This window comes from Microtus ochrogaster, chromosome 8 (assembly GCF_000317375.1).
Source record: "Microtus ochrogaster isolate Prairie Vole_2 chromosome 8, MicOch1.0, whole genome shotgun sequence".
Classification (NCBI taxonomy): domain Eukaryota; kingdom Metazoa; phylum Chordata; class Mammalia; order Rodentia; family Cricetidae; genus Microtus; species Microtus ochrogaster.
The window spans coordinates 27,513,707-27,536,541 of NC_022015.1; the positions used below are offsets into that span (position 1 = coordinate 27,513,707).

At 46.2% G+C, this 22,835-nt stretch overlaps 1 protein-coding gene across 2 annotated transcripts in view; it reads left to right on the forward strand.

Moving 5' to 3' along the window:
- Dock1 (dedicator of cytokinesis 1) overlaps positions 1 to 22,835 on the forward strand; it is a 503,376-nt gene that overhangs the window by 71,978 nt on the left and 408,563 nt on the right. Inside the window, exons 9-15 of one of the 2 annotated variants that reach the window (XM_013347890.2) lie at positions 7 to 88; positions 493 to 628; positions 8,305 to 8,377; positions 11,739 to 11,881; positions 16,545 to 16,670; positions 21,188 to 21,312; positions 22,538 to 22,636. In XM_013347890.2, coding sequence (XP_013203344.1) covers positions 7 to 88; positions 493 to 628; positions 8,305 to 8,377; positions 11,739 to 11,881; positions 16,545 to 16,670; positions 21,188 to 21,312; positions 22,538 to 22,636 — 784 coding nt within the window. The remainder of the gene's footprint in view (positions 1 to 6; positions 89 to 492; positions 629 to 8,304; positions 8,378 to 11,738; positions 11,882 to 16,544; positions 16,671 to 21,187; positions 21,313 to 22,537; positions 22,637 to 22,835) is intronic. The other variant, XM_005351416.3, reaches the window with a different exon arrangement.

Sequence of the window (22,835 nt, forward strand, 5' to 3'; positions counted from 1 at the left end):
CCCAAGTGAAAACTACCTGGTCCGCTGGCCTAGTTCAGGATTACCGAAAGATATCGATCGGTTACATAACTTGCGTGCTGTGTTTACGGTGAGTCCATCCATGACTATGGGTTGAGTGTCATTGTGTCTTGTTCTCATGGCTGTTTTAGGGAGTCTTCTCAGCACTGAATGTGCTGAGTGCCTCGGCGTGGCTGTGACACCGGCTAATCCAGGAATCACTGTGTCCTCTTTGGAAGTTTCTGAGTTGTATCTTTGCTTAGCATCACTGTGAGACTGGTTACTTCACTTCCCCAGAGCCTGCCTCTGTAGCTCATGTCTCCAGTTCACTTAGCCAAGTGTCTGCTGTTCCTTTATTCCCTCTTGTCATATGAATAACATTGAATATCTTAGCTGGTCTGAGAATAGCCTTTTGATCGTTTTTACGACCTTTTCAATTGGACTTGTGTTGAATCATGGTTCTCCATAATAATTTATGGAAATTAATATTTCTAGGATCTTGGGAGCAAAGACCTGAAAAGGGAGAAAATCAGTTTTGTCTGCCAGATTGTCCGAGTTGGTCGCATGGAGCTGAGGGACAGCAACACAAGGAAGCTGACTTCTGGGCTGCGGCGACCTTTTGGCGTGGCTGGTAAAATCCATGTCCCTGTGTTCCTTGAGACCATTCACTTTGAGAAAGAATAGCGGGCCACTTTAATTTATGGACTTAGCTACTGGAGAGAAAACATTGTCTATTAGTTCTTTTTTATACAGTTTGGGGCTCACCTGCTGTATCTACAGTGCTTCAGATTCAGGTTCAGTCCGGTCTAGTGTGAAAGCAGATCCCAGCCTTGACTGGGAGAGACACTGAATCACTTGCCCACACCGTGAGATGTCAGCACTGGGTGGCTTGCTAGACTCAGTGCTTGATTTAGGAGTGGACAGGCCCAGCCTGGCTCTATGAGGGCACAACACAGCTAGCACATGGGCTATTCGCTGTCCACATCTCTGCTTGGTGTTGGTGGCTGGACAAGAAAGCGAGCCCTGTTATCTGTGTCAAGGAAAACTCAGTGTCCCCACTAGGTGACTTCTTTCAATATTAGTTGCTTTTTTCATAAAGTTGAGAAGCAGTTTTTTTTTTTTTTTTTTTTTATTAGCGTTGCAGGGCAACTCTTTCCCCCACTTCTCTGACGCTTAATGTCCATGAGTTTTAGGAATCATGTTGCTCTGGTTTCATCCCATTGCTGTGATTAAAGCACAATGACCAAAAGCAACTTGGAGAGGAGAGAGTTTATTTACTTCCAGGTCACAATCCATCATGTGGGAAGTCAAGGCAGTTCAAGTCAAGAGGTTCCAAGCCGGAACTGTGGAGGACCTGCTTGCTGGCTTATCTTCTGTCTTATGTATGCTCATGCTCAGCTAGCTTTCGTGTGTATATCTCAGGGAATGGTAACGCCCATAGTGGGCCAGGCCTTCCTACTTCAATTTTGAATCAAGACATCCCACATAGACTTATTCTCAGACCACCTGGTAAAGGAAACACTCAACCGAAACATCCTTTTCAGGTGATTCTAGGCTGTTCCAAGCTGACGGTGTTAAGTAGGACTCATAGAATAGTGATATTGGGAGAATTCTTGATTCCTAATACCTAGGTGTTGATTCTTGTATGGACAGTGATCACAGACAGGCTTTGCTTGGCTACCAGGAAACTCAGCACTTGAATTTTACTCCATTAAATAGACTTATTTTTAGAAAAATTGTAGGCCTTGGAAGAATTGGGCTGAAGAAACAAAAAGCTTCCATACACTTGGCCCTGCTCCCAGTATCTGCCATAGCTCTATCACCAGCAATTGCTACGTTTATGACAGGCGTTAAACATATACTGTGGCCTTCCCTGGAGTCTGCAGTTTACAGGGACATTTGGTGTTGGTATTGTGTATTCTGTCAGGTTTGTGTGTATGTGTGTGCCCATGTGTGCGTGGGTGTATGCGTGTGTGTTTACATGTCCATGTGTGTACATGTGAATGTGTGTGATGTGGACCATCACAGGGCAAAGGTAGATGTCTTCCTCCATCACTTACTTGACACCTTATTTTTGAGACAAAGTCTCCCCTTGAACCTGGAGCTCATTGATCTGTCAGTTGAGCCCGAGGGCCTAGGGGTCTTCTTGTCTTCTCCCGCGCCCACCCAGCCAGGGCTGTATTACAGCCACACACCACCATGTCTGACTTTTACATGGGGGCTGGGATCACACTCTGGCCCTCATGCTTGCATGGCAAGCAGTTTACCTATTGAGTCATTTTCCCAGGCCTGTTCTATGGGTTTTGACAAATGGATGGTATCCACCATCCCAGTTCTAAACCTGGAGAATCTTACTGAATGGTTGGGTTCTCCAGTGGCCTGGCCCAGTGGCTTTATTACCCATGGTGAGACGTGGAGGGTGGACTTGCTCTTTCCGGGCTTTTCTCTTCTGGGAGAAGCTGGCATTTCCATTCCCGAGTCCTTGAACACGCTCTCTAAATTACTCTTATTTTTCCAAGCCTGTAGCATCATTTTCATATTTAACTGAGATGCCTGTGACCAGAACTTTCTTTCTTTTGGTCCCACCTGCACAGCAGTTTTAGGGAAATGCTGTATTTCTTTTGTCCTGGGTTTTTTTTTTATTCTTCCCCAGAGCCATCAGAGAGATCTGTGACATGATAATGTAAGTTCCATCTTCAGCCAGGGATATTGCAGGTTCTCTGGTTATTAGATCACTGTGGAGATCCTGCTGATAAGTTCCTGCTAGGGCATTGTTAGATTTCTGAAAGCAAAGATTTAGCCCGAGGCAGAGAGTCAGTCAGAGTCTCCCCCCCCCCCCCCCCCCCCCCCTCTCGATTAAAATGGGGATTTTCCTAGCATTTTCAGGTTTGGTTGTGATGTTCTGGGAAGCTCTAAGGGATGAAACGTGGGCAGATACTTGCTGGTGTTGCTATGGCTTCTCTGTGTCTATAACAGGCTTTCCATTTCCTTGGTGGAGGCTGGTGTTGGGTCACAGCCTCTCTGTTCCTGGACTTTCCTGGAGCCAGAGTCTATGCTAAATTAGGGCCAGCAGATCTGATAGTCCCCTGACCTTTTAGAGGACATCTGGTCTACTGTCTGTTCCCAGGTACTTGCATCTCTGGTTTTGAGGCTATCACCATTGCCTCTCCTGATATCCGCTGTTCACTGAGGTGCTTACTTGCATCACTGGTTACCCACCTGGACTGATCTTTGCTTTTTTCTTCTTGGGTCTTCTCTACCTGGTTCTCTGGGCATGAGACAAACTCTATCTCCCCCATGCCCTGCTGTTGTCTGAATTCTTGAGAGATGAGCCTCTACCTCTCTGATGTCTGATTGGAGGCTGGGACCTTGCATCTGTAGTGCTATGATGTTCCTATGTGAAGTGCTGCAGAGGCCCTCGGAGGCAGCTGTATCATCTGTAGTTTGGCTGTCCACGTGTCCATTCTCACGACCTTTGAGAAGGACCACTGCTTCTTTTACAGAAGCCCAGTAATTGCCTTCCTACTCAGGCTTAGAGCAGGCTCCTTCGTATTTGTTCCCAGCTCCTAGCAAGCACTCTGGCCTCTGCAGTTACCTGAGGACCAGCTCTCTGAATTGATATCTGGAGCTTCTTCTTTCTGCCCTTCTGCTTTCTGCCCTGAAACAAAGGATAAATATTTTATCCTATGCCTTTATTATGTAGACTTAATTTTTTTTTTCAAATGGCCCATTACAGTGGCGCATCCTACCCTGTCCCCCTCCTTATGTGTTGGTTTGCAGCATACTCAGGAGCATCTTCTCCTTTCCTGGCCCAGTCTTCTGACTCTCACAGAGCTCTCGCCCCTCGCCCCTCTCCTGACCTCCTAGCCACAGGTTCCCTTTCTTATTAGGGAATTCTCTTCTCAAACTTGAAAAGGGAGACTGACTTTGTGGTAATGGGATTCTACCCTTCATATGCAGCTTTATGTCCATGTGCGAAAATTTAATTTTGAGGCTTTTTTTAAAGAACAATCTCTGTTCATCTGTGTCAACAGAGCTGGTACTGGCAAAGGAAAAAAAGCATTCATGCACCTTTAAGCCCGCGGGTTTTAGTCTTTTATTGAAAATAATGTCATGATCCTTTTTGTTAAAACATTTGATAATGCAAAAGTGATTGGCAGTGGTGGGAAAAATCATGGAAATTATGTGGAAAAGAAAGATAATTAAATAAATCATTCATAATTTGACACAGCCAGGGTAGTACCTCAATTTTATTCTTGGTGTGCCTTTTTTCTAACTTCTTTTTATTTTTGTGGGAAAACCTGGCTATGGGATCAATCTTGGATCGTGCCGTTATCCTGTGTGCAGCCCTGGGTTCAATGCCTGATTTGATAGAGATATATAAGACAGCAGCAGCAAAACACTAACCAATGTTAGTTCCTTTTGTGTCTAGCTTGTTTGTTTGATAGAGATATATAAGACAACAGCAGCAAAACACTAACCAATATTAGGTCATATTGTGTCTAGCTTGTTTGTTCACCGACTTTTTTCATGTCTTGGTTTCTTTTTTACCAGCTTCACTATTTGTCGTGTGTTAGGGCACTTTTTACATGGTCCAGCACTTAACATCATATTATGGTTGCTTCCATTTGTAAAATACTGTTCAAGAGTTAGAGGTTCGGGGGCTACAATCTATAAATGTGCAGTCCTCTTAACCTTGGAGCTCAGGGTATTCACCTTTGTGGTAGAGCGCTCTTGAACCCAGGGACCCAATCTAACTGGTTGCTGAATAAGAGGGTATGTGGTCCTCAATGTTCCTGTTTTGTACCCAATTAATGGCAGACAAGTTGCATTGATGTGTTGTGTCATCAGTGGCTATACCTGCAGGTCCATCTTGCTGCCTCTCCTTTGGAGCTTATTTCTCCTTCTTGCCCCCTGCTCTCCTTCTGGTATTCCTGATCCTCCATTGCTCTCCTCCTCTCTGTATCCTTGCCCTTTGCTGTGTCACTATTACTTGGTCTGCTGTCTCCTTACCCTCAGTCATGATCACATTGACTGCAGCCAGACTGGATACTTTGGGTAATGGTTTCTTTCCCTGTCCATAACACAGCATACCCCTTCTCCCTGGTGGAAACCCCATGCTGGCAGGATAGAGAGACCCAGTTTCATGTCCTCTTTTGGCAATGGGTATCTGTGGTGGATAGCTTTGGTTGTCAACGTGACATAACCTAGATTACCTGGAAGGAATTATCTAGAACAAATTATCCTATGGGCATGTCTAACAGGGATAGTTTTAGTTTGTAATTGATGAGGAAGCATCTGGCTCACCATGGGTAGCACCATTCCTTTGGCAGGGGGTTCTTAACTATATGACAGAAGCAAGCAAGCATGCATGCAAGCGAGGCCTGTGTACCCTTTATTGTCACTGCTCTTGACTACCTGTTTATAACTCTTGCCACTGTGGTTTCTCTACTATCATGAACTGTAACTTGGAATTGTAAGCCAAGTGAACCCTCTCTTCTCCTTGTTGCTTTTTGTCCAGGCATTTTATCACAGCAACAGAAATGATGCTGGGACAGGTTCTTTCCCCATCCAGACCACAGTGGGGCCTTCCTGGGCACATACCTTGACTTCTATGAGCCCTGAGGAAATTCTTGTGCCTTTGAGGCTTTCTCAGGAGGCTTAGGATGGGTGGAGGTATGCTCATTAATAATAGTAAGCTGGACAAAGGCTGTTTCCCACATGTGTATTTGGCCTCAGCTCCTGCCTTGCTTCTTTGCTGTGTTCCTGTACATTCTTGCTAAGCCTAAGTGTGTTCTGGGGCAGGACTCTGGAGACTTAGCAAGGGCATCAGATAATCTGCAAGAACTACAGTTAGCTGGTGAGATATGACCTGTGACAGAGAGAGGTGTCTCCAGGGAACTAGGAAAGCCACCCATATGGTATGAGTGCCTGGTCTGAGTTCTGCCTGACTGTCCTGGACATGGCCGGCTGAGTGAAAAATCAAGAAACTTGATGTTTGATTATGAAAGACGGGCTTGTGAGCATGTGCATATGACCTTGGGTGAGCGCTGGATGACTGCAGTGAGGACCCTGCCGAATGAAGTTCCGATCTAGGTCGGTCCTTCTTCCCAGCAGCTGTTAGCCAGTGCTCCAGTTATCTGGGATGTGCTCACCTGCATCTCTGCACACACATGTTGGTTCATAGACCAACAGCCCCACCGGTTCAGTGCATGATGTGATGGTTTTCCCTGTGGCTTCTTGAGCTCCGCAAGAGATGCCAGTGCTGCTGTTCTTGCCCTACAGACAAGAACTTTATGCTTTCTGTATATCATAGTTACTTTTGTTGTTGTGCAACAAGTACCCTTTATGGTGGCCTAAGGAAGGAAGGGTTTATTTTGATTGGCAGTTTAAGGATACAGCCTGCCACTGTGCAGAAGTAGCAAGGCAATAGAAATTGGAGGCAGCTGGTCTCACTGGAGGCATAGTCAGAAAGCAAGAAGGCAGATAGCAAGCGGGGCCATGCTATAAAACCTCAAGACTCACTCCCAGTGGCCACTTACTTCAGCAAGGCTCCATTTCTTTCTTTTTTCTTTTAAAATTTTTCATTCATTTTTACATGCCAACCACAGTACTCCCTCCCTTCCCTCTTCTTACTCCCCTTTCTCCCCCAATCTCCCATCCGCCCCCTCAGAGAGGGTAAGGCCTCCCCTGGGAAGTCAGCTAAGCCTGGCATACCAAGTTGATTCAGGACCATGTCTCTCCCACCGCAAGGTTGTGTTCTCCAACATAAGCTGTCTATCAATATTTTTGATCTTAGCCATTTGGACAGGTGTAAGATGGTATCTCAGAGTTGTTTTTGAGTTGCATTTCCCTGATGCATAAGGATGTCGAAGTCACCATTTCTGAAGAGTTCACAACTTTCCAAAATAGTGCCACCAGTCGGGGACAAAGTATTAAGTACATGGACCTGTGAGGAATCGTTCACGTTCATACCCCAAAACTGACTGTGGATCTATAGAAATGAACCTTACCCACAGCTTCAGTAAGGGAGGCTAGTCTCTAGGAAAGAACTGTTGGAGCTCTTCTAGCCAGGTGTGGGGTTGAGAAAGGACACAGCAAAGTACTTGTCCAAAGTCACAGAGTGGTTAAGAGTGATGGTAAGTTGTTCTGAGTAAAGCCCTGAATGCCACCAGGGCTTGCATCTCTTTTAATGTGGAGATGGTGCCAAGCCTTTCCAGGGATGCCGGTGAGCCTGGACCACCCCAGAGAAGGAAGGTTACTGAAATGAAGGGAGCCAGGGTGGTGAGATGCAGGTGTTTGACCTGTGGCTTTGGGATGTCTGTCCATTTTTGCCTGTGTGCTTCTGTTTGAACTATCCAGCAGGTAACTGAGGGTCACATTTGAGTGTTTCACTGACTCAGACACCAGCTCTTGGTGACTGGTACCTTGTAATTATGTTATCATTGAACTATGTCTGAATTACTTTATCATTGCTACGGAAAAAAAATACCCAATAACGAAGCAACAGCAACATAAGGAAGCAAGCGTTTATTTTGGTTTACAGCTTGGAATTATAGTCCACCGTGGTGTGGATGGCATGGGAATGACACTGGGAAGGCAAGGTAGCAGGGGTGTGAGGCAGCTGCTCAACCCTGTATCCTCAGCCAGGGATCAGTGACAGTTGAACGCTGGTTCTCAACTCCTTTTCTCTGTTAATCAGTTTAAGGACCCCAGCCCATGGAATGGCCAGTCTCCCACCTAAATTCACCTAACCTAGACAGTCCTTCTCAGGCATGCCCAGAAGCTGACTGAATTTACTTCATCTCTCACAGTTGTGCCTGGAGCCTTGTCTCCTAGGTGACTCTAGATCTGTCAAGTTGACAGTATTAACTATCACCCAGCGGTATGCTGTTGTGAATATGCTATCCGCTTGCTCCAAGTGCTGTTTAAAATTAATTTAAATGAGTGTAAAAGCAGTTCCTCATCACACTCGCCCCTGCTCCGGTGCCCATTGATGCAGAATATCTCCTTCATACAGGAGTTTGTGTTGGACAACAGATCTCTAGGGTGACCCCTGGAGGAACAGGCAGAGGAAACTGTTGAGTGGAATTGTGCTGTTAAAACTCCTTGCCCACCGGGGCCAGCACGTTCAGATGATTTAATCTGTCAAGCATTGCAGAATAGCAAACTTCCGTATGAGAAGAGTCTACCAATGCTATGGTTCATGGTGGAATACAGTCTGCTGCTCTTCCTTTGTTTTGTTTTTTTTGACTATCATGGTGGCACTTAAGCCAAGCAACCCTCTCTGTCCCTTCCTTTCCCCAGTGATGGACGTAACAGACATAATAAATGGAAAAGTAGACGACGAAGATAAACAACACTTCATTCCCTTCCAGCCGTAAGTATGGAATAATTCCGTCCTTAACCAGGTACCACATGAAAACCCCATAGTTAATAATTCACCGCTGAGGTTATTCGTTAAGCCCAAGTCAGGATTCATTTATCTTACAATAATATGAAACCTGTATAGTCACTGCTGTGGTGTGTGGAATTGGGAACTGTGAGGACCGTAGAATAAGGTTTGTGTATGGTCCCCAGAGCTGATGTTCCTTGTGGTCCCGGAATTACCTGATCAGTAGAAGAATTACAATTCTGCACTGAGCCTTTTTCTTTATATAATCGATTTATTCTTGTAGCAATTCAAATTTTCAAAATACAATACTTTCAAATTCATCACAAGAGGTTGCTTTTTTTTTTTAAGTAGAAACCAAACAAAGTAATGATGAATTCTTTTGTAAAGCGAGAAATAACACCTTAAAGCCTGTAATCAGGCTGCTGATTTGTCTGTCTTGGTTTTTTGCTCAGATGAGCGAGTTCTGGCTTTTCCTTTCTTTCAGGCTCTGTCCACTTCTGACCTGACGTCTTCAGAGAGGGCTAGAGAACACGGGGAAAGCACTCGGGGCCGATTTATGAGATTATTCTTTGATTTGAAGCTAAAAATCTGTAGGGAGGGTGATTGAAGTGAGGGTGGGTCTTGATTGGGGGCCACTCCTGGCTCAAGGGGGAGGAAGGAGAACTGGGTGCTTCGGGTTGATTGCTGACACAGCCCCCTCCAGGGCCCGACTCCCCGAGGAACGAGTGCTTGGGGTAGTGCGAGCCTCCCCAGGACTCTGCAGTTTTCTGTTTCCTCTTTCCTTTTCCAGTTTGTTTTTATTCAAAGGCATTTAGGCTTAAGGTGAATTTCACTTTCGCAGGTTTACATTGTTTTGGAGGTGTTGGCTGAGGGAGGCTGAGCTCTGGGAGGCTGGTGATAGTGGGTGTCTGAAGGAGCCCTGTCCTTGGGAGGACAGGGGACATGGTATGGGCTTCTCTTGCCCCGTGCACTCTTCATGATGGACTCACCCGCTGTCTCTGCAGACTCGAGAACCACCTGTTTAAGATGGCTGCAGTATGGCTTTTCTGTGCATGAGGGAGAAAAAAAAAATACTTTTTCTTGTGCAGCTCTAGAGAAGATTTTGTGTCTTATTATGAAGAGAGCTGTGTTAAATTAGCGTCGTATAGCCTAAAGTTGGGCTTCAGCACCACGTGTTTCACCACACACGACTGGAGGCAGAGGTCTCGGGAGGCTTAACTGCTGCCCATTTACTTTTCTGCCTGGTCTGCTAACCACTAGCCCCATGTGGCACTTTATATTAATTACAGCTGAGTAGAATTAAAACGCAGCCCTTCAATCACACCGATCTGTTTTCAAGTGTTTACTGCCACGTAGGGCTGCTGTTGCCATGTTGGATAGTGTCTTAGTTTATTTTCCCGTGGCTGTGATAACAGAAACAAAACCCTAGCATAAGCAACTTAATGCGAAAGGTTTTTTTAACTCAGGATTCAAGGTGACAGCCGTCATCGGAATGTATGCTTCTGCTCAGATCACCTTCTCCATCTTATATGGTCCAGGATCCCAGCCAGGGAATGGTGGCTTCCGTGATGGGTGGGTCTCTCACCTCAGTTTAAGCTGTTAAGATGATCCCCCTACCCATGTGTACCCAGAGTCCTGTCTCTCAAGTGATTCTACAGTCTGTCAGGTTAACGGCAAACATTAACCATTGCAGATGGTGTTTACTCATTTCCGTGTCTGTGGATGGTCATCGTGGATAATTCCACTCACGGCAAGACTATAGAGCAGCATGCCATAGAAACTGGAAACTTCTTAGCACACAGGGGAATATTCCCATTCTGGAACATGGCTGATATAGTGGTAATAAACAACACACACCATTGTGAGATGACAATACTCAAGTTATTATTTTTTTTTTCCTGTGAAAATTGACAGGGTTCCCTCCTATTCCCAAGGCTTCAATTTCCTCAAGACCACAGTTTAGCAATACCCAATGGTCCTATTAAGTAATTTTCTGTGTTGTTTATTTTTTCCCTCTGAAGGTAAACAAAAAAACAAAACAAAACAACAACAACAAAAAACCCCATTAAAACCCAAACCCAGAACAAAACACTAGCTTTGGGTATTGTTGAAGATGTCAGAGAAGCGATTGGTCAGGTTTTCAGCTGGCCTTTCAGGTCCCCTGCGTGTCGCCACCACGCTTTCCTGTCAGACAGTGGAGTCCACTTGACACGGTGTGATGAGGGCATACTCACCTGTTGTTTCGGTTGCGAGCCTTGCTTCTCTCGAGGACGATGGCTGCACAGATTAATATCTGCAGTGATCGAAGAATGAAGTAGCACGATTCCAATAGCAGAGTCAGCCTGAAAACTATTCTCTGGGAAATGTCATGCTAATGAGAACGTTTTTTTGCTCCATTAAAATGGATTTATCACCTCACAGGGTTGGTTTTAGGGAGGGAAACAGTGTGCTTTCTCTTTCTCTCTCCCGTTCATCTCTCTTTAACTTGGTGAAATAAATTACCACAGCTTTCAGCTCCTTTGAGTTGCTTGGCTCAAGTGATGGATGACATCGTCCTTGTTCCTAGAATTGATTTTAGGCATTCTGTACCCGATGTATGCTTTTGCACTCTTTTCCCATTGTGCTTGGTGGCACTGCACACTATTTCTCATGGTGCATGTTCCCTGTGCCGGCCACTCTCACATGCATGGGCTCCTGGGCCTGAGATCACTGGTAACCTGTATTTTGAGTGATTTCCAGGGGTCAGCATCCAGACATGGTGACCATTAATTCTGTTGTCCAGGGACTGGGTCATCTTCACATATAGCTTTTGGAGACCCTTTTGTGAATACACACTGAGGAACCGTGGGTAGGGCTTCTTATGCCATTAGGTTTGAAGGCTGTTTGGGAGGGTGGGGGAGAAGAATTTTTTTTATTGGTTATTATTATTATTATTATTTTTCATTTTCTTCTTAATACCACCTGGCCCTTGCCCTAGACTAGTTCAGTACTATCCGAGTGCTGCAAATGGCCATCAGTGTTCTTTGGAATGCAAGGCCCCGCAGCCACGTTACTCTCAGACCAGCCCCTTTGGACTGTCCGTTAGCAGTGGAGTGGAGCCCTGTGCACGTGTTCCCTGGGAGTGGGGCGCCCTCCTTGGCTGGACTTCTCTCCTGTGGTTCACCATTTTCCTGATCGATGCTTTCCCTGTCTCTCTTGTCACCTATCCTGCCCTTTGTCTTTTGTTGACTCATGACGACTCTCTCATACTCGGTGGTGATGCTCTTTTGTGTCCCCCTGTTACTGTGACCCACGGGTCTCTGTGCCCCTTTGTCTCTTGTGGTCTTGGTTGCCCCATGCCCTCCAGGCTCGCGTTGGACGACGCCATTCGACACAAGCCGCTGAACATGTCATCCCGTTTCTCACCCAGGGTGGCAGGGGAGAATGACTTCCTTCAAACTGTCATAAACAAAGTCATTGCAGCCAAAGAAGTCAACCACAAGGGACAAGGTATGTATCTATGTTGTTTCTGCTGTGGGCGTGCCGGGCATCTGGGGTGGGGTGTTCTTGGTGGAACTTTTGGTACTGGGTGATGCTTGTTCCTACTGGATGGACAGCCTTTCACCTGTAGCCTTTGAGTTCAGAAGAGGATGGGGAGTGGGATGTGGGTGGGGCTATCTATGAAGAAGGTAGTTCTGAGAATCCTGGCAGCATGGGAAGCTGCTCCTACTTTGACTCCCTCTCTCTCCCCACACTCCCCTGTTCTCTCTTTTCTCACCCTCAACTAAAGACTGGAAGGCTGAAGATGCAGCTCATTTGGTAGAACGACGGCTTGGCAAGCACAAAGCTCTGAGTTCTGTCCCCAGCACCACATAAAATAGGCTTTAATGACACGTGCCTGTAATTCTAGTAGTTGAGAGGCTAAAGGGATCAGAAATTCAAGGCCATCTTAGGCCATGTGAGGCCCCGTGACAACAAGTCAAAACAATTAAGCCAGGAAGTCAACAGCTGAAACTAAACCCAAACCCAAATCCCACAATAACAACAGCAAACCATGAATGTAACCCCTGCCCCAAACCTATGGCCTCACTTCATTTGATGCTCCTCTACTCTGGCGTGAGCTCTTGTCTCCGTGTCCTGTCACGGTACAGCCAATGTTCTATAATTGTCCCTTTGTCCTTGTAGGGGAAGAGATGCCTTATTGTTTCTGTCATCCAAGATGTCTCCTTACTCCTTCCTCCCACCCCCGTGCTCCTATCCTGCTTGTATTGTTTTTAATACCACACTGACGTGTTCAAGCAGCTGACCTTCTGTTGGTGGAGCTTATGAATCAATCTGCTTGGGCTGGTGACAGTTGGCATTGGGCTGGCCAGGAGACCTGTCAAAAGACAAGTGCTTATCAAGCCCCACTTTCTACATGGAGGAAAGAAAGTCACCTTCATAGACTGGGGACTCTAACCCCGCTTCTGACATTTGGGAAAACACATGAATCAGGTTGGTTCTTGATCTGGTGCACTATACCGTGTACGCAGAGGAGCTCAATGGAACCGCTGCCCTTTTCCCCAGCCCCCACCACCTCCAGCCTTCCAGACCCACCCTTTTCATTTGTCCCTAGCAGTGGTCATTGAGTTTGAAGAATGTTGTGGAAAAGGGAGGTCCTATAGATCTCTGCAGTGAGCCTTGGCTTTACCCCACTCTCTGGCCAACTCTACCTAGAAAGTTCATGGATTATAGCCTTTGTACATGGAGCAAGTTTAAACTGTACCAGGCCCCACCCTTTGTAGATTATAGCTCCTCCAGTTTGCCCTGTATTTGCAAACCACAGGGAGTCTGAGGTTGGAGCTAATGGAGGGCCCGGAGGCTCCCTTCTCCCTGGATCAGCAATCCCCACCCCCCACTGGATCTCCAGATCCTTTTTTAGCATTCACACACAGTTGTGTTCATCACAGAATCACACGGGAGACATAGAAATGGTGGTAGGCTGCATCAAAACAGCCAAGGCTCATGGGTCTTAGCCAGAATCTATAAGCTGGACAGCAGTGGCAAGGACGCTGGCTGGTACCTGGATGGGGCTGATAACACCTGCTACCTTGGACTACTAGAGAGGAGACAGAGGTTTCAGATGACTGTGAGAATGAGAGACAAGACTGTCCATAGCCTTTTTCAAGGGCCCTGCAAGTATCTTCCTGCATCAATGAGTCAACACTGTCGCTGATCCAACAGTGTCACTGAGTTAGTCTCATCTTGACTTTGAACCTTCCTCTAGTGCTCACACTTAGAATCTAGGTCATTCCTAGGAGAGTCGAGGGAGGCTGTGTCAGGGCAGTTGCTGTTCCGTGTTCTGGGCTCCTCCCGTAGGCTCCTCTTTCCATTAGAATGACCCAGGTACCTCCTGATGCCTGTTCATCTTCCCAGTCACAGTCAGAGGCCCCAGAAAGGAACACAAGGAGTAGACGATAGTCTTTGCAAGAGCCAGTGGATTTTTCCATGCTCACCTCCCCTGTGCCTCCTCTGAGCTTGCTCCATCTCTGTAGCATCCAGTTTCCTCGGCACAAAGGCAGAGACTCATGAAGATCTTGCAGTGCCTTTGGCTGTCCCCAGGGTCTTATGCATGCCCAGCAGTCACCCTTTAATTCTTTTCTGTTTAACCCTCACGATTCTGCTTCCTGTCTCTGAATTATCATGGGTGTATATGGACGGCAGAGCCTCACACCGCACCTGCTTCCCTTGTTTGAGAAGTGATGAGTAACCGTTCTGTGTTCAGGCATTCGGAAACACGTATCAACACAAACACATATCAACTCCAAACACACTTATTCTTTGAAAACTGGCCTCATTTTCCCCTGTTGCGTAATCAGGACAATTTAATTTCTGTATTTCAATCGTAACACATTGAATTATGTCACCAGTATTCTCTTTTATCCACCTAGATAAGTGAGCAGGCTATTGGTTAGGGTGTTTGAAAGGTAGCCTTTCTGATGCTACTTAATGTGACTAGGTTTAGTTTGCTTGACTGTGTGGCAGAATAAGGGAGAAGGGGAACAAGATCAAGTACCTAGTCCCTTGAGGGTTTGTTTTATTCTTTGCACGCCCAGAACTGCCTGTTGGCTCTTCTGCTTTAGTCAGTTCGAAAATTCTACACATCCGTAGACTGGGTGTATGTGGAGATGCAGTCAGTTCCTGGGAGCATGGGTTAGGGAATACAAACCAGTTTTGCAGATGGAAGTTTCTGTCCCACTGTCATTCAGTCCCAAAGACACACACAGAAGCTTATTTTAATTATAAATTGTTTGGCCTATTAGCTTAGGCTTATTATTAACTAGCTCATACAACTTAAATTAACCCGTAATTTTCTTCTATGTGTAGCCACATGACTTGGTACCTTTTTATCAGTGAGGTGTTCTCATCTTGCTTTCTCTGCATCTGGCTGGTGTGCATCCCTGCCTTTCCTCTTCCCAGAATTCTCTTTGTCTGGTTGCCCCACCTATACTTCCTGCCTAGCTACTAGCCAATCAGCATTTTATTAAACTAACACAAGTGACAAATCTTTACAGTGTATAAGAACATTATCCTGTTGTGGGAGCTGTGGGTCTGCTTTTCGTCCCGCCCGGCTCCCGCACAGCTAGCTTTACACCAGAAATAACAGCACACAAATTATATTTTTTTAAACACTGCTTGGCCCATTATATCTAGCCTCTTCTCTGCTAACTCTCGCACCTGGACTAGCCCATTTCTAATAATGTGTGTACCACCCCAAGGTGCGCTTACCAGGAAGATTCTAGCCTACGTCCATCCTGGGTCGGAGCTTCATCGTGTGTGCCCCCGAGAGCTGAGCTATGGCGTCTGTCTGAGGCGTCTTACCTCACTTCCTCTTCCTCCCAGCATTCTGTTCTGTTTACTCCTCCCACCTATGTTTTAACCTATGAGGCTAAGCAGTTTCTTTATTACTTAACCAATGACCTTCCTCCATCATTATCCCATAGTAAAGGTCTTTCACATTTCTTGGTGAACACATGCAGTTCATTTCCTGAAGCATGATACATGTAACCTTTTCTTGGTGCCATCCTCTGATGTCACTCATGGGGACTTTCCTGTACTGGGCATTCCTCTCTCTTTGAGATTCTCTCATGATCTGGAATTCTATATCTTAGAGAGGAAAAGAAAAGGAACCTTGTCGAAAGGGAACCACCTTAAACAGGATGCGCTGGTCATTCCCGGGTCTGTTGACTATGTCTGTCTTTCCACCCTACCCAGTTTTTGCTCCCTGGGATCTGCTCTTTTATCTTTTTCTTGCCAGTTTCTGCCCTCCCTTCCGCCTGTAGAGTCAAGGGGACATCCTTGCTGCTCAGTGCCACCCACTCACCTTCCCTGTTGAGTTTCACACTTTGGCTGTGTGGATGACACATTTCCTGGTATCTCATTCTCTCTATCTCCTCCTCAGCATGACCTGCAAGTTAAGAGAACCTCCCACACATGCTTTGAGACATTTTTTTATCTCACTCAGAATATCTTCTGGAGCAGGCTTTCCGCGGGGAGTGAAGATCACTGCTTCTGAGAGCCACTTTCCTTTTTCTTCCCCCCTCCCTAGTTCTGTCTTTTTGACTTCCACATCGATCCCTTGTCCCAAGCCCCTCCTCATTATTAGGGGAGCCCCTCCCCATTATTCAGATATTAGCTTCCTGTAGTCTCTTCTGACTCAATATTTTCCCTTTAACTTGCGCCTGCAGCCGATAGGTTATTTTCAGGTCAGACCTCTGCCTCACTCCTGAGCCTGTGGAACCTCCTCAGAGCACCACGGTCCCTACTGGCCTCCAGATGCCGACCTGTGTGGTGGGCATGAGCCTCTAAGTCTCTGCCTGCTTTTCTCAGCCTCCACCTCAGATGCCACTTTCTGGTTTCTTCTAAATTGAGAGAATTCAAAAGAGCTAATTGTCCTTGGCACACATACGGAATACTCCCCTTCCATCCCATGGTCTTACTGTTTGATCTCACAGGCAAGGTCTGTACCTAGACAGAGTGTGTGCCCCTGTGCGGAGTGCCTCTCACCTGGACGTTTGCCCGAATATTTGCCTGTCTGTAGTGCTGTAGTCGATGAAAAGTTTCTTAACTACCAAAATTGTTTTCAGCACCACACTTGTGGTAAACATGACTTAGGCAGCCTTTCTTTTTGCAGGTTTGTGGGTAACCTTGAAATTACTTCCTGGAGACATACATCAGATTCGGAAGGAGTTTCCTCACTTGGTGGACAGGACCACAGCTGTGGCCCGCAAGACAGGGTTTCCAGAGATTATCATGCCAGGTAAGGTTAGTCTTGCTCAGTGCCTTTGTGCTCCCTGCTTAGGTCGCCGGCCCTGATGGGTGATCACGCATAGCACAGCGGTGTGCAGGCGCTCTTGCAGTGAGAGCGAGTTGAGCAGGTGGCGAGTACTTTGTCAGGCCCAGGGTTGTTATGAATAACTTCAGTGTTCAAGGTCTGAGACCAGACACGGTGGTGGGATACACACTTTGGCCCCTGAGCTTGCTCAGGGTTAGCTTCCCTCTAATGGCAAACGTCACATGTGGGGAGGCATGGATTCCCTCCAAGCATGAGATGAAATATCTGATCAAAGGAAGAAAGGAAGGAGTGTCACATACCCGGGACAGTGGCAGGTCAGAAGGATGATATTTTCCTTGGGACCTGCTCAGGGGGTGTTTGTCACTACCCCAATGTAGCCCAGGCTCAGCCATGTATTTTAAGCTGCATGAATTGCTACTTGGGCTATTTATTTATTTATTTTAACATTTATCTCTTATGTTTAACAACTTTCCACTTTCTTTTCTTTCTTTTTTGGTTTTTTGAGACATGGTTTCTTTGTAGCTTTTGAGCCTGCCTTTTAGATCAGGCAGGCCTCTAACTCACAGAGATCCGCCTGCCTCTGTCTCCTGAGTGCTGGGATTAAAGGTGTGTGCCACCACTGCCCTGCTCACTTTCCAGTTTCTAAATAAACTCCATAGCAGTAATCTGATACTATTGTTGGTATCTACCTGTGGGGCAAATGTTCATATTTATCTTGATGCACAATTTGGTCGGCAACTAATGTTCATTTGAATAGTCTGACCTGGTCCACAGAAGGATCTTAGTCTCTTCAAGATTGTTATTGAACTAATTCCAATCAAAATTAAACCACAACCCGAAGTCACATGGGCACTGGGCATTGGAAAAGGTGATTTCCAAGATCAGTAGGCACAGGTGGCCTTCTGCTGCAGGTCCCCGTTGCTGCGGCTGTGGCATACTCCGGTTAGAGGCATGTGGCTGCCCAGTGTGCCTGCTGCCCCAGGCATTGCTGTGTTATTTCATGCAGCCATGGGATGTATGCTTTCCATCTGTTTGCCTTTTAGGATTGGTGTGGGTTATTGGCCACTCTGTCTGCTGTCGTGACAGAAAACTGAAGTGGGCTAGCCTGGATACCATGGTTGCTCGCTGTGTTATAGATATGGTATGCCAGTCTTTTTCCTGGGAATGAGCTGATCTGTGGACTTTCTGTTCATATTTGGAACTGAGATGCGCCTTCATGGGTGGATTTATTTGATCTGTTAGGATATCCTCATTTTTACGCCTGTCTCAGCTCCCCCTCTTCTGCTGCTGTAATAAAAGACTCTGACAAAAGCGATTTAAGCGAGCAAAGGTTTCTCTTAGCTCACTGTTCACTGTCCAGTTCATCATGGCGGGAACATTGGGAGAGCAGGAGGACGAAGCAGCTGGTCACATTTGTCTGCTCTCACGAGAGCAATGAACGCAAGCGACTGCTCAGTTCACTCTGTCTCCTAAAGGTCAGGAAACCCTGCCTGGGCGATGTTTCCATCCCCAGTTAATATAGAAACTTCCACGTCAGCTTACCTAATCAAGATCATCTCCCACCCATGGCCAGGTGACCAAGATGACCCTGAAATCTAACCATTCCGACTGGGAAACCTCGGAATTTCCTGCTAATGCTGATAGGGTTTTCCTTGTAGTAGATAAGCTTGCAAAGTTAAATCCAGTTTTTCAGTTTATTCCATGATTGGCTTTTGGAGAACCCATGCTGCTGACTATTGTTCTGGTCAAGAATGAGACTCCATATGCTGAGTAACTGCTAGAGAGGGATTCTAGCTAGAGTGAATTGTGGTGATATGTTGTTTGTGGTCTAACAAATAAAACTTGCCTGAAGAGAGTGAATTGTGGTGATATGTTGTTTGTGGTCTAACAAATAAAGCTTACCTGAAGATCAGAGTGCAAAGCTAAGCCAGTAGTTAGCCATAGAGGCCAGGCAGTGGTGGCACACACCTTTAGTCCCAGCACTTGGGAGACAGAGGCAGAAGGATCTCTGAGTTCAAGGCCACCTTGAGCAATTGAGATTGAATCGGTCTAAAAGAGAAACAGAGCCAAATGGTGGTGACTCACACCTTTAATCCCAGCAATAGGGAAGTGGAGAAGGGAAGTGATTGGCTGGGCAGAGAGAGGAATATAAGGCGGGAGGAGATAAGAGCTCAGGATTCAGTCTGAGGATTTGTAGGGACAGGATCGCCCCTTTGGTCTGAGGATACAGTAGAAGTGAGAACTAGTGACTGGTTCTCTGATCTTTCAGTATTTACCCTGATACCTGACTTCTCCAGGCTTTTTATTAATTAAGAACAATTAGAATTTGTGCAGCAGCGAATCACCCTTGTTCTCTGTTGCCTGAGTAAGCACTGGGCATGCTAGGGCACCAAGTCCTCAGTCCTGGTGTCATCTTTCTTGTGAAGGCATGCATCTTTGTATGTTAGGAGAGCCCGTGCTAACACAGTCTTGCTGACCCCTTCTACCCTGGCAGGGGAAGAAGCTGAGTTATCCACGGAACTGGGAAGATGGTAGCACCCAGTCAAATCTTCAAACAACTAACTTCCTACTCTATTGAGCCCAGCCTTTGCTACACATCTGTGTGGTGCCCCTTCAACCGTGGGTTTCTCCACGGCAAATGGGTGTCCTTTTTTTCTGTGATGTCTCAGAAGCAAATCTCTGTAGGAATGATGAATGTGGGCATGAGGCTGTGGGGCTTTAGTCCCTTGAGGCCTTGTAGCCCGTGTTACTTTGCCGCCTGCCGAGGTTTTTAGCAAGCTTCTATAGCTCTCAGATAAAAGGTTATGGCTTTGGGTGCTAGGACGATGGCTGAAGTGGTAAAACTGCTTGCAAGAACCTGAGTTTTAGAGTCCCAGAAGCCACTTAAAACGTGCTGGGCATGGTGGCATGTGCTTGCACCCCAGTGGATTGGAGAGACACAGTAGATCCCTGGGACTGATTGGCCAGCCAGCCTAGTTGATTGGGGAGAATTTGTCCTACAACACAAGGTAAGTGTGCCTTGAGAACAACCGTTGAGGTTGTCCTCTGACCTCCCCTTGCATGCGCACTCAACTGCACATACAGCTGTGTACACAAAGCACACACAGAAAGATTACGGTGTCTGTGTTTGGGTAGAATTTTCAGGCCAAGAAACATACAATTGATGTGTGGCAAATCAATAAGGCTGTTAAGTGGTGAGCTAGCCCTGGAGGCGAAGGGGCTTAACTGAGGTCCTACAGCTGATAGTGGTGCATCTTGTGTGGGGGGACGTTTTGCTTCCTGTCCCGCCACTCCCACTCCTACCCCCAACCTCATGCTTCAGCCTTTTTAACCTGTCTCGTGGGCAGTATCCGCCATGGCAGCTCAGCTTCCCTCCTGAGCAGCCTCCATGACTGTGGGAGCAACCCACTGGGACCATTACAATAATGACTTTTAAATGCAACTTTAATTCAATAGTTGGATACATTAGAAGCCAAAATAGAGCAATTTTTTTTTTTTTTTTAGAAAAGAAACGCACACTAAAAAAACAAGAAAGAAAGAAAAGGCTTTTTTCTCCCTTAAGAAATCTTCATCCCTAACCAGCACAGGGGTCTGTTGCACTACGCTCTTCTGTGCAGAGCAGGGTTGGGAATGGGTGGGGCCGGGCAGCCTGGGAACTAGTTGGCAGCAGTGACCCCTCCTCTCCATCATGGTTCTGTGGAAACTTGCAGTTTGCTCATTCACTCATTTTCAATAGAACGAAGTCTCAGTTCCTCTGTTCTAGCCTGCCCTCATCACAATTAAAGGTCTATTTGATTCTAAAATGTATGGGGTTGTATGTGGTGGGTGTACCCTTGTGATCCTAGCACTTGGTGAGGTAGGAGGATGGCTGTAAACTGGAGGCCTTCCTGGGCTGTAAGAGAGATCATAAACAAAACAAAACAAAACCTAAAACCAACACACCTCCCTCCCCCAAACTCTATATACTTTGTTTTATTCTTCCTACTTGGGGTCCTGACAGCTGCTAGAAGAACCTCACAGAAACTTCTCAGTGACCTGTGCCTTGTACGTGGCTCAGGGTTCTCATTTTCAGTAGACTTTTAGTTCAAGGCTTGAGACCAAATAGTTCAAAGAAAGCAAAGGAAGCTGGTCTTGCCAGTTCTCTTTTGCTTGTGCAAATTGGCTCCTGAGGACATAGGTGATTTTGGTTAGGGATAGCCCATGGGCGGCATATAAGGCTCTCTATTGATCATGGTTGGGTCCTTGTAGCTTCATCAGTGGCATTGCGGCCACTCTGGGCCCTTCAAAGAGGTGTAGAAGTGAAGTTGATTTGAATTGGTTTTGCCATGCCTTAGAAGACCAGGCTATTTTGTAGGAAATATTTCTGAACTAATGTAGTATTTATAAAATTCCGTTAAGACAGCACTTCTGACAATTAGGCCAAATTCACGATCACACTATGAATGATGGATTGCTATTAAGGATATAATTTCCTCCCCCAGGCGATGTCCGCAATGATATCTATGTGACGTTGGTTCAAGGGGATTTTGATAAAGGCAGTAAAACGACAGCGAAGAACGTGGAGGTGACGGTGTCCGTCTATGATGAAGACGGGAAGCGATTGGAGGTATCTCTTTTCAACTGAGTCTCATCTGTAAGAGTTCAAGTGCAGCATTGTATGTGTCTGCCTTGGCTCTGCTGCAGGATCTGACGTGTTTTTTCATTGACTGTGTTAGCTCATCTGTTGGGAAATATGTTGGTGCTGGTCTCCTTTTTTCCCGCCTGCCCTTATGTCTTGGCGTCTCAGGGCATCCCTGTCGATTTTGACCACACTCCTTGCTCAGTCTTATAAAGGGTTCTTATTTCTTGGCATAATCCTACATATGTAGCAACCACAATGGTAGGTTAGAGACCATTACTTTCAGTATTTAAGAGATGAGGAAATATTTAAGAATCTGAGAAATAATGCTTTTTGCTCAGGGTCAGAGAGTGAGGTAGACTTTTAATATCATCTGAACAAGCTATCACTCACATTACTGTGGTGACCAGAATCTTATCCCCATGGCCAGAGCAGCCAGCAGAATCTACCAGAGTGGCCCAGAGCCTGTGATTCCCTCTAATGAGCAGAGTAGGTGCCCTTTAGGTACCATTGGACTGGACAGCCAATGGCTGGGCTTGTGCCTGGGCTCAGATATGTTCATCAGGGCTCACACTTTTTCTCCTGTCTAGCCTTGGCTGCTGCCATTCATATCTCTAGAAGCCTTAAGCTATACTGCCTTAGCCCCTTAGGCTTTAGTGGTATGAATCTGGTTGAAGTTTCTTAAGCAATGTTTATGGCTAGAGGGATGAGTCTTGCCAATTCCTGTTCAGTAGACAACCTTTGCTTCTACACCCACTGAGTAAAATCAGGCAAGTGTTCTCATACTGTAATTTGGAGTGAGTTGGGGAGGGGACAGAAGTGGTACCTCCAGGGTCTGAGACTGTGGTTTAGACTAGCCACTAGCACATGCAGACCTGCCCCTTCCTTGCTGGGAATGCATACCAAACACAATGGTTTATTGCCACCCTGGATTACTTCCTTCCTCTCCTTCTTTGGTGGATGCAACAGGAATATGTAGGGGAGACACTGTGATATCTTAACGTCATCATTTTTAATCCTTAGTGTATGTGTTTTAAAACTAAATGTATGCATATACAACATATACACACTCATTTTGCATGCATGTGTGTGTATGTGTTCTCTCCTTCTTCCATGTAGGTCAGGTTTCTTAGGCTTGGGAGCAATGGCCCTTACCCACTGAGCCACCTCTGCAGCCCTAACATGAACTCTTTCTTTATGCCTTCTCCTAAAGCATGTGATCTTCCCTGGTGCCGGTGATGAGGCGATCTCAGAGTACAAGTCAGTGATTTATTACCAAGTGAAGCAGCCTCGCTGGTTTGAGACCCTTAAGGTATTGTGTTTCTCTGGTCATTTTAGCTCCCCCACCCCCGGGGAGGAGGTGATTGTAAAATCCTCCCTTAGGTACACAAAGCCACATTCATTGTTCAAGGTTGTTAAGGACCGTCCCTGGTAGTTCTTCTAATAGATTTATCCTCATCTCCTTCAAATGTAAAGATAGGACATGGATGGAGATGAATTGTCACATCTTA